This window comes from Stegostoma tigrinum, chromosome 42 (assembly GCF_030684315.1).
Source record: "Stegostoma tigrinum isolate sSteTig4 chromosome 42, sSteTig4.hap1, whole genome shotgun sequence".
Lineage (NCBI taxonomy): Eukaryota > Metazoa > Chordata > Chondrichthyes > Orectolobiformes > Stegostomatidae > Stegostoma > Stegostoma tigrinum.
The window spans coordinates 3,876,843-3,888,801 of NC_081395.1; the positions used below are offsets into that span (position 1 = coordinate 3,876,843).

Consider the following 11,959-nt stretch of genomic DNA (forward strand, 5'->3'; position numbering starts at 1 on the left):
CCAGTAATGCAGCTCTCCCTCAGTGTTAACCCCCCAGTGATGCAGCACTCCCTCAATGTTAACCCCCCAGTGATGCAGCACTCCCTCAATGTTAACCCCCCAGAGATGCAGCACTCCCTCAATGTTAACCCCCCAGTGATGCAGCTCTCCCTCAATGTTAACCCCCCAGAGATGCAGCACTCCCTCAATGTTAACCCCCCAGAGATGCAGCACTCCCTCAATGTTAACCCCCCAGAGATGCAGCACTCCCTCAATGTTAACCCCCCAGAGATGCAGCACTCCCTCAATGTTAACCCCCAGTAATGCAGCACTCCCTCAATGTTAACCCCCCAGTAATGCAGCACTCCCTCAATGTTAACCCCCAGTAATGCAGCACTCCCTCAATGTTAACCCCCAGTAATGCAGCACTCCCTCAATGTTAACCCCCCAGTAATGCAGCACTCCCTCAATGTTAACCCCCAGTAATGCAGCACTCCCTCAATGTTAACCCCCAGTAATGCAGCACTCCCTCAGTGTTAACCCCCAGTAATGCAGCACTCCCTCAATGTTAACCCCCCAGTAATGCAGCACTCCCTCAATGTTAACCCCCAGTAATGCAGCACTCCCTCAATGTTAACCCCCAGTAATGCAGCACTCCCTCAATGTTAACCCCCCAGTGATGCAGCACTCCCTCAATGTTAACCCCCCAGAGATGCAGCACTCCCTCAATGTTAACCCCCCAGTGATGCAGCACTCCCTCAATGTTAACCCCCAGTAATGCAGCTCTCCCTCAATGTTAACCCCCCAGTAATGCAGCACTCCCTCAATGTTAACCCCCAGTAATGCAGCTCTCCCTCAGTGTTAACCCCCCAGTAATGCAGCACTCCCTCAATGTTAACCCCCAGTAATGCAGCTCTCCCTCAATGTTAACCCCCCAGTAATGCAGCACTCCCTCAATGTTAACCCCCAGTAATGCAGCACTCCCTCAATGTTAACCCCCCAGTGATGCAGCACTCCCTCAATGTTAACCCCCCAGAGATGCAGCACTCCCTCAATGTTAACCCCCCAGTGATGCAGCACTCCCTCAATGTTAACCCCCAGTAATGCAGCACTCCCTCAATGTTAACCCCCCAGAGATGCAGCACTCCCTCAATGTTAACCCCCCAGTGATGCAGCACTCCCTCAATGTTAACCCCCAGTAATGCAGCTCTCCCTCAATGTTAACCCCCCAGTAATGCAGCACTCCCTCAATGTTAACCCCCCAGTAATGCAGCACTCCCTCAATGTTAACCCCCCAGTGATGCAGCACTCCCTCAATGTTAACCCCCAGTAATGCAGCTCTCCCTCAATGTTAACCCCCCAGTAATGCAGCACTCCCTCAATGTTAACCCCCAGTAATGCAGCACTCCCTCAATGTTAACCCCCCAGTGATGCAGCACTCCCTCAATGTTAACCCCCCAGAGATGCAGCACTCCCTCAATGTTAACCCCCCAGAGATGCAGCACTCCCTCAATGTTAACCCCCCAGTAATGCAGCACTCCCTCAATGTTAACCCCCAGCACTCCCTCAATGTTAACCCCCAGTAATGCAGCACTCCCTCAGTGTTAACCCCCCAGTAATGCTGCACTCCCTCAATGTTAACCCCCCAGTGATGCAGCACTCCCTCAATGTTAACCCCCCAGAGATGCAGCACTCCCTCAATGTTAACCCCCCAGAGATGCAGCTCTCCCTCAATGTTAACCCCCTAGTAATGCTGCACTCCCTCAATGTTAACCCCCCAGTAATGCAGCACTCCCTCAATGTTAACCCCCCAGTGATGCAGCTCTCCCTCAATGTTAACCCCCTAGTAATGCAGCACTCCCTCAATGTTAACCCCCCAGAGATGCAGCACTCCCTCAATGTTAACCCCCCAGTAATGCAGCACTCCCTCAATGTTAACCCCCCAGAGATGCAGCTCTCCCTCAATGTTAACCCCCAGTAATGCTGCACTCCCTCAATGTTAACCCCCCAGTGATGCAGCACTCCCTCAATGTTAACCCCCCAGTGATGCAGCACTCCCTCAATGTTAACCCCCCAGAGATGCAGCACTCCCTCAATGTTAACCCCCCAGTAATGCAGCACTCCCTCAGTGTTAACCCCCCCAGTAATGCAGCACTCCCTCAATGTTAACCCCCCAGTAATGCAGCACTCCCTCAATGTTAACCCCCCAGTAATGCAGCACTCCCTCAATGTTAACCCCCCAGAGATGCAGCTCTCCCTCAATGTTAACCCCCCCAGAGATGCAGCACTCCCTCAATGTTAACCCCCAGAGATGCAGCTCTCCCTCAATGTTAACCCCCCAGTGATGCAGAACTCCCTCAGTGTTAATGTTTCGGGTCCAGTGACCGTTCTCCCGCAGTGTACGGTTCCAGTAGTGCTGCACTCCATTAGTACTGAACCCTCCGATATTGAATTCTCTCTTTACCCCCTGCCCTCCTTCCCCATCTCTGCCTTTGTATGACAGCCTGGTATAATGGGGATCGAGTGAAGTCTGTCCTTGTCCGAGATAATGGGAACTGCAGATGCTGGAGATTCCAAGATAATAAAATGTGAGGCTGGATGAACACAGCAGGCCAAGCAGCATCTCAGGAGCACAAAAGCTGACGTTTCGGGCCTAGACACTTCATCAGAGGCTCTCTGATGAAGGGTCTAGGCCCGAAACGTCAGCTTTTGTGCTCCTGAGATGCTGCTTGGCCTGCTGTGTTCATCCAGCCTCACATTTTATTATCTGTCCTTGTCCAGATGTCCGCACACCCTCTCAGCCGCCAGCAGGTGTCAGTAGGTAGCTGGTTCCTCCTGGCCCCTGCACAATGGCAGATTCTCATTCCTGACCTCTGCCCTTGGCACATTTAACCATTAAATTTTGCCAACTGTCAAAAATCTGGCAATTTGTCCTTATAAAAATAAACAATAGTCCAATAGCCACAGATAAATTGTCATCAAAAATGGTTATCAACAAAATTACATGAGAAGCTCTTCCCTCAAATGCCAAAACTTGTAAAGAAGAGATTGCCGTTAGAAAGCATCCCATGTCCCTGCTCAGGGGCTGTATCAGACATTTGAGCCTCAGCAAGAGTTATTCGGGGCAGGTGACTACAGGCTTACACACAGAGTTGGTTTTAAGAAGCATCTTATTGGAGGAAGGAGAGAGATAGAGAGGTTCAGGAACGAAAGGGTGTGCTAGAGGCATGTTTACTAAGAGCAGAGCGAGGGGAGTCAGGGGAGTGGGGTGATCAAGAGGCCTGAATTCGAGGAGAGCAGAGAAATTGCAGGGTTGGAGGGGGTGACAGAGACAGGGAGGGGGTGACAGAGATAGGGAGGGGGTGTAGGGGCCGGAGAGGGTTACAGAGATAGGGAGGGGGGGTAGGGGATGGAGGGGGTTACAGAGATAGGGAGGAGGTGGAGGGGGTTACAGAGATAGGGAGGGGGTGTAGGGGTTGGAGGGCGTTACAGAGATAGGGAGGGGGTGTAGGGGCTGGAGGGCGTTACAGAGATAGGGAGGGGGTGTGGGGGCTGGAGGGCGTTACAGAGATAGGGAGGGGATGTAGGGGCTGGAGGGCGTTACAGAGATAGGGAGGGGGTGTGGGGGCTGGAGGGCGTTACAGAGATAGGGAGGGGGTGTAGGGGCTGGAGGGGGTGACAGAGATAGGGAGGGGGTGTAGGGGCTGGAGGGTGTTACAGAGATAGGGAGGGGGTGTAGGGACTGGAGGGCGTTACAGAGATAGTGAGGGGCTTGAGGGCGTTACAGAGATAGGGAGGGGGTGTAGGGGCTGGAGGGGGTGACAGAGATAGGGAGGGGGTGTAGGGGCTGGAGGGGGGTGACAGAGATAGGGAGGGGGTGTAGGGGCTGGAGGGGGTGACAGAGATAGGGAGGGGGTGTAGGGGATGGAGGGGGTGACAGAGATAGGGAGGGGGTGTAGGGGATGGAGGGGGTGACAGAGATAGGGAGGGGGTGTAGGGGCTGGCGGGTGTTACAGAGATAGGGAAGGGAGATGATTACTCAGTGTTATACATCATCAAGGTCTGAGGTGTATTCCCTAAGGCCCAAGTAAAAAAGCAGTTATTTAAACGCTTCCAAATTCAACTTGAAATTTTAACTCACAATTTTCCGTCTTCAGCAGTTCATTTGAGGTAATTGATCCTTCAAGTTTCAAACCTTCCAAGATTCCTGGAGCGCTCTTTACTCTGTATCTAACCCCGTACTGTCCCTACCCTGGGAGTGTTTGATGGCAGAACAGTTTGTGCTGAAGTAAACATGTTGCATTGATTATACTGATCAATAATCTCAGTGTAGTAACTGTATTGCATACAATATATGTCCCTATCCATAAGGTTCATAAAAATCCCTTGAAAGTTGCCCCAGCTTAAAAACAAAACTCAACAATCTGGTAGAAGGTTCTCACACATCCCAATAATTACATTACAGACATAGAGTGGAAATGCTGCTCAGAACATTCAAATATTGTACATATTGCCCATGTAATTCTTGGCTTTTTCTTTGTAGATTTTCCAACCCAGTGATAAAGAGCAAAGATTCTCTTCCAAATTCTCCTTTTTTGGGTAAGTGCACTTTGTAGGGAAGCAACTGTTGTCAGAGTCTCAGTCACATCCCAGCAGTCCACTGCGGGTCCTGTTCCCACTATCTCCGTTTGTGAGTGGATCACTCAGACAGACACACAGTGAAGAGTTGATCGGCAAGGGTAGCGATGGTTCCACAGTTGAATAGCCTGACAATTGGAACCTGCAGCTCAGTGGTGCCATGGACATGCCACCCTGACCCCTTTCAACCCCCACACCCCCAGCAAGCCCTCTGGTGATGACCCTGAATGGTATTTGGGGCTAGAATCACAGAATCCCTGTAGTGTGGAAACAAGCCAATCAGCCCATTGAGTTCATGCTGACCCTCCAAACAGAATCCCACCCAGACCCAATCTTTCCCTCTAGCCTTGTATTTCCTATGGCTACTGCACCTCGCCAACACATCCCTGGACACTACAGGACAATTTAGCACGGCCAATCCACCCTAACCCGCACATCCCTGAACACTACGGGACAATTTAGCACGGCCAATCCACCCTAACCTGCACATCCCTGGGCACTACGGGACAATTTAGCACGGCCAATCCACCCTAACCTGCACATCCCTGGGCACTACGGGACAATTTAGCACGGCCAATCCACCCTAACCCGCACATCCCTGGACACTATGGGACAATTTAGCACGGCCAATCCACTCTAACCTGCACATCCCTGGGCACTATGGGACAATTTAGCACGGCCAATCCCACCCTAACCCGCACATCCCTGGGCACTATGGGACAATTTAGCACAGCCAACCCACCCTAACCCGCACATCCCTGGGCACTATGGGACAATTTAGCACGGCCAATCCACCCTAACTTGCACATCCCTGGGCACTATGGGACAATTTAGCACGGCCAATCCACCCTAACCTGCATATCCCTGGGCACTATGGGACAATTTAGCACAGCCAACCCACCCTAACCCGCACATCCCTGGGCACTATGGGACAATTTAGCACGGCCAATCCACCCTAACCCGCACATCCCTGGGCACTATGGGACAATTTAGCACGGCCAATCCACCCTAACCCGCACATCCCTGGGCACTACGGGACAATTTAGCACGGCCAACCCACCCTAACCCACACATCCCTGGGCACTACGGGACAATTTAGCACGGCCAACCCACCCAAACCCGCACATCCCTGGGCACTATGGGACAATTTAGCACGGCCAATCCACCCGAACCTGCACATCCCTGGACACTACGGGACAATTTAGCACGGCCAACCCACCCTAACCTGCACATCCCTGGGCACTACGGGACAATTTCCCACAGCCAACCCACCCTAACCTACTGTGGGAGGAAACCGGAGCATCCGGAGGAAACCCACACAGATACAGGGAGAATATGCAAACTCCACACAGACAGTCACTCGAGGGTGGGGATCGAACCCGGGTCCCTGGCGCTGTGAGGCAGCAGGACTAACCCCTGTGCCATCGCAGTGAGCAGGGTGGAGGGGGTTTTGGACCAGTTAGCCCCACTGCCCGAGGGCCCTGTGGCAATGACAGAGAGAGGTTACTGGAGAAGAGGGGGGTTGAAGGAGATCAGAGATTACATGCTGAGTGTCTCCGGTAGGGAGCTTTCCTTCATGCCTGCTGCTTTCTTTGAGGCTTTGCGCAGGAGCGGGCTGTTGGGATGTTCCTCCTTCAGGTGGACGAGGTGACAGTCCTGGCTCTCAGCTGTGAACCCACACTCCTCACAGACATACAGCTTTGTTCGCCTCTCCTTGTAGGCATACGACTGGTGTACTCCATGAATCTTTTTCAGGTGCGACTCAAGTGAGCAGCGTTGAGTAAAGGCCTTCTCACACATGTGACATTTATACGGGCGGATCCCTGTCAGGAGGGGAGCAAAGGTCAGTGATATTTACATAAAGCACTTCTAATCAACTAAAACCACAGCTATACTCAGCAACTGCATTACTGTGGGATCGCCGCGCTGTCAGAGGGTCAGCGCCGAGGGAGTGGGCACTGTCAGAGGGTCAGCGCTGAGGGAGTTCCCCATCGCCTTTTAAACAATGACACACAGTGTCATAGTCATACAGCATGGAAACAGACCCTTTGGCCCAACCGGTCTATGCCGACCATAATCCCAAACGAAACTAGTCCCACCTGCCTGCTCCTGGCTCATATCCCTCCGGACCTTTCCCTATCCATGTCCTTATCCAAATGCCTTTTAAACGTTGTAACTGTCCCACATCCACCACTTCCCCTGGAAGTTCATTCCACACATGAACCACCTTCTGTGTAAAAAAATTTACTCCCGTCTTTTTTAAATCTCTCTCCTGTCACACGAAAAACGTGCCCCCGGGTCTTGAAATCCCCCTTATCAGGGGAAAGACACTCGCCATTAATCCTATCTACAGCCCTCATTATTTTGTAAATTTCTATTAGGTCGCCTCTTAACCTCCTATGCTCCAGTGAAAAAAGTCCCAGATTATCCAGCCTCTCCTTGTACCGCAGATCTTCCATTCCCGGCAAACATCCTGGTAAATCTCTTGTGAACCCTTCTCCAGTTTAATAATATCCTTCCTTTGACAGGGTGGGCTGTGCGGCCTTAGCATGCAACTTAACTGTTTCAGTGCTGGCATTGTTCTGCTGTGGCTCCCGTACCCACTACCCCAAGGGTACATGCTCTGAAGGAGCAGAAACCCCAATTTATGACGCTCTCAACTGCTCGTGCCAGCGGCGCCATTCCGACCAGGAGGACAATGAGAAAGGGAATTTACTGCTCCGGTACCTGTGTGTGTTCGTACATGTCGCTTAAGGTCAAATGTGTCGTTGAAGCCTTTGCCACAGAAGTTGCAGAGATGGCGTTTGACATCATTGTGGCATTTCAGGTGCCTGTTGAGCATGCGCTGGTACTGGAAGGTCTTCTGGCAAAATAGGCAGCTGAATAGTGGGTCCGAACACGTCCCCCGGGTGACCTGGATAATCACACAGGCTTACATGAGAACGACAGGGCATTTCAGTCAGATCTCACTGTCCCGTTCCCAGCACCAGCTGAGAGGTGAGAGTCTATTCAGTGCAGTCAGAGGGCAATGGGTACCAGTCCCACCGCAGAGACCATCACCCCATCAATACCCTGTATTTCCACTGCCAAGGGAGTGGGCACTGTCAGAGGGTCAGTCCTGAGGGAGTGGGCACTGTCGGAGGGTCAGTGCTGAGGGAGCAGGCACTGTCGGAGGGTCAGTGCTGAGGGAGCGGGCAGTGTTGGAGGGTCAGTGCTGAGGGAGTGGGCGCTGTCGGAGGGTCAGTGCTGAGGGAGCAGGCACTGTCGGAGGGTCAGTGCTGAGGGAGTGGGCAGTGTTGGAGGGTCAGTGCTGAGGGAGCGGGCGCTGTCGGAGGGTCAGTGCTGAGGGAGCAGGCACTGTCGGAGGGTCAGTGCTGAGGGAACGGGCAGTGTTGGAGGGTCAGCGCCGAGGAACTGCTACACTGTCGGAGGGTCAGTGCTGCACTGTCGAAGGTGCCATGTTTAAAGTGAAACATTAAACTGTGACCCTGTCTGCCCCCTCGGGAGGTTGGGGTTGCGGGGTGGTGTATAAAAGATCCCACAGCCACTACTGGAAAGAGAGCGGGGGCTGGGCAGTGAAAGGGGGTGGGGGGGGAGTTCTCCCTCCAGCCCTGACACCAATATTTATCGCTCAACCAACGTCACTTAAAACAGATGACCCGGATCATTCCCACATTGCTGTGTGTGGGATCCTGCTGTGCAGCGTGTGGCTGCTGTGTTTCCCACAATCCAACAGGGTGCGCATTTCAGAAAACTAGCCCCTTGCTAGCTTTGATGTTTCAGGGTGACCTGAGGTTCGACAGATGTGTTGCTCTTTCTGAGTACCTTTATCTTGGAGCGTGTGAATCCCTGGTGGGCATTGTGGGTTCTACTTTCAGTGTCCTGTGCAGATGTACTGGAGTCTGTATCGTAGGACGATTCCTTCTCAGCGTTCTCCTCCACAGAAAGACACAGGGGTGACACATCGATTTCACTCTCTCGGTATTGAATCACATCCAGAGGGTCTATAGAATACAATTTGTGAAAAATCTTCCTTTGTCACTTTCTTTTCGCATTTATTCATGAGGTGTCACTAACTGGGCCCAGCATTTATTGCCCAGTCCCAGTTGCCCCCTTGAGAAGGAGGGGGTGAGCTGCCTTCTTGAACCGCTGCAGCCCATGTGCTGTGGGGTGACCCACAAAGCCCCTTAGGGAGGGAATTCCCAGAATTGTGACCCAATGACACTGAAGGAACGGGGATATATTCCCAAGTCGGGATGGTGAGGGTCTCGGAGGGGAATGTGCAGGGGGTGGTGTTCCCATGTACTTGCTGCCCCTTGTCCTTCTGGATGGAAGTGGGTGGTGGGTTTGGAAGGTGCTGCCTGAGGGTCTTTGGTGAGTTTCTGCAGAGCACCTTGTAGATGGTACACACTGCTGCAACTGAGCGTCGGTGGGTGGTGGGGGGAGTGGGATGTTTGTGGATGTGGTGCCGATCGAGCGGGGGCTGCTCTGTCCTGGATGGGGTTGAGCTTCTTGAGTGTTGTTGGGGCTGCCCCCATCCAGGGGCAAGTGGGGGGTATTCCATCCCTCTCCTGACTTGTGCCTTGTAGATGGTGGGACAGGCTTTGGGGGGGGGGGAGTCAGGAGGGGGGTTACTCGCTGCAGGATCCCAGCCTCTGACCTGCTCTTGTAGCCGCTGTGTTTATGTGGTGAGTCCAGTTGAGTTTCTGGTCAATGGGAACCCCCAGGATGTTAATGGGGGGGGGGGAATTCGGTGACGGGGGGATTCAGTGGTGGGAACACCATTGTTTGTCAATGAGTAAGTGGGTAGATTGTTAGTTATTGGTGATGGGCATTGCCTGGCATTTGTGTGGCACGAATGTTTTTTTTAATCACTTGCCAGCCTAGGGAATAATTTGGTCGGGATGGGGCTGGGAAATTGAATCGAATTTGGAACAACACAAAAAGCCACATTACTACACCACGTTTACTGAAATGTAACAATAAAAAGCACTTCTCAGGTGTGTCAAACAGGAACTAATACTGAGCCATGCCAGGGAATATTCGGAACAGGCCATTAAAAGCTCAGGGCAAAGGTCACTTTTAAAGGAGGAGAGAGAGAGAGAGAGAGAGAGAGAGAGAGAGCGGGAGAGAGGGACAGAGGCACGGGGAGATTCCAGGAGGGAATCCCTGTGTTCAGGTTCCCAGGCAGCTGAAGGCACAGCTCCCAACGACAGCAAAACGGGAATCAGGGGATGCTCCAGAGGGTGTGGGAGCTGGAGGGGGTGACAGAGATAGGGAGGGGGTGTAGGGGCTGGAGGGGGTGACAGAGATAGGGAGGGGGTGTAGGGGCTAGAGGGGGTGAAAGAGACAGGGAGGGGGTGACAGAGACAGGGAGGGGGTGTAGGGGCTGGAGGGGGTGACAGAGACAGGGAGGGGGTGTAGGGGCTAGAGGGGGTGACAGAGATAGGGAGGGGGTGTAGGGGCTGGAGGGGGTGACAGAGATAGGGAGGGGGTGTAGGGGATGGAGGGGGTGACAGAGATAGGGAGGGGGTGTAGGGGATGGAGGGGGTGACAGAGATAGGGAGGGGGTGACAGAAAGGGAGGGGGTGTAGGGTCCGGGTGGGGGGGATTTGACTGCAGACAGACTAGGCACTGTTTGCATGGGGGCTTAGTGTGGTCTGTCCTAGCAGAGGTGCCACTGTCAGGCTGTGTGGAAGCTGAGGACAAAAATACTCCCTTTCCAGTACAAGATCATTGCAGGGAGGAGTGAGTCAGTCGTTCAGTTAAAAGTTTCACCTTCACATTCCGCCACTTGATGTAGGATTTCCTGCACAGTAAATCAGGTTAATGATTATTTCAAGAAAAAAAAACCTTTTCACCCACTTTCATTACCGTTATTTTTTTCTGTTTAAATTCACCCTGTCTTAGACCTGGAGGCGTTGACAACAATTCAGAAAGAAATTAGCACAGTCTGAGTTCCAACTCCCTCATCGAATATTTTAAAATATGGAGGAGCTTGGAGAGTGTTTGCGGAGCATTTGGGTTTATCACTTCGAGTGTCAATAACATTTTGAAATGTTTAGACTTTTCAAAAGCCAAATTTCAATCTGAAAAGAAAACAAGCTGAGCTGATGCTTATTATCTCTCTTTCGTCACAATATTCATGTCCCAGTGACTCCCAAATTGAAAACTCTGCCACCAATTTTCACATCTTTTTAGAAGTAACAAAGTGTGTTACGGTGTGTGAATTTCTTAAAACAAAACGAAGCAGTGCCCTCCGTTGCAAAACAAAAGAAGCAACACATAAAGCTCCCTGCTTTTGGCTTCACAAAAGGGGGTTCACTATTTTACGCTCTCTCCCTATACCTGCCTCCCCAAAAGGGAATTCTTCGGTACTTACGCGGTATGTAAATATCTGCCCTCATTTGATCAGGTATCTCTCCCCAGCTCCGAGACCTCAGAGTGTCACTCCGAATCTTCACCAGAAAAGCCCGGGGCATCACGTCTCCGGTTTGTATTCGCAAAGGTTCAATTCTTTTTTTTGAGATGCAGCTGTTCTCTTGCACCAGTGAGAGAGGGGGACAGACTGGTTTGTTGACCAGCCCTTCTCTCCTTCTCTCTATTCTCTCTCTCTCTCGTTCAAGAGAGGCACCTGTGTGACTTGCAAAGAGAAAGTAATGTTGCTTTCTTTCTGTCTCCCCTCTGTACCTCCACTGGGCAGACTGCGCGCACACACACACACTGTCTCTCTCTCTCTGTCTGTCTCAGATGGTGAGACCTACCTAACCAGTTCTTTAAAATGAGAGAAGTTACAGAGAGCTGATGACTAACGCATGCGCTGACATATAACGGTGGTGGTTTCACACACCTGCCTATGTGACATGGCATTCTCTCTGAAAGTGAGCTCCCCCCATACTCACACCGCCCTAACCCAGCTCTCTGACTCACTAATCATTATCCAAAATAAATTTGAAAATAAATTTAAAAACAAAGTCCCTTCTCTCTCTCTCTTTCCACACATCTATTTCATCCCGGCAGAAATAAACTGACAGGAATCGCCAATATTTCAAACCTACCCCGCCTTTCACAAATAGATATCTGACTGTTTTAACTCTTTCTGCTCTCCAACACTTTCACTTCCCACGCCAACCCCACCTGAAATAAGAACAAGGCAAAAAAAAGTCACACTGTGCCACTGAAGGCGCTGAGCGTTTCCCGCAGTTTCTGACAGAGCAGCAGGATGAGGCCGTTCGGCCCATTGAGCCTGTTATGCCGTCCAATACCATCTTGGCTGATCATCCAACTCCACAGCCTGTTGCCACAAATGGAAATTGCTGGAAAAGCTCAGCAGGTCTGGCAG

At 51.8% G+C, this 11,959-nt stretch overlaps 1 protein-coding gene across 1 annotated transcript; it reads right to left on the reverse strand.

Moving 5' to 3' along the window:
* Positions 1 to 5,711: 5,711 nt before the first annotated feature.
* On the reverse strand, positions 5,712 to 11,627 carry LOC125449404 (putative transcription factor Ovo-like 1). Its single transcript, XM_048525177.2, has 4 exons — positions 11,000 to 11,627; positions 8,443 to 8,621; positions 7,345 to 7,531; positions 5,712 to 6,440 (listed from the first exon to the last, which is right to left on the reverse strand). Exons 1-4 carry the CDS (start codon positions 11,097 to 11,099, stop codon positions 6,157 to 6,159), a joined length of 750 nt encoding a protein of 249 aa, XP_048381134.1. The 5' UTR covers positions 11,100 to 11,627; the 3' UTR covers positions 5,712 to 6,156.
* Positions 11,628 to 11,959: the final 332 nt, after the last annotated feature.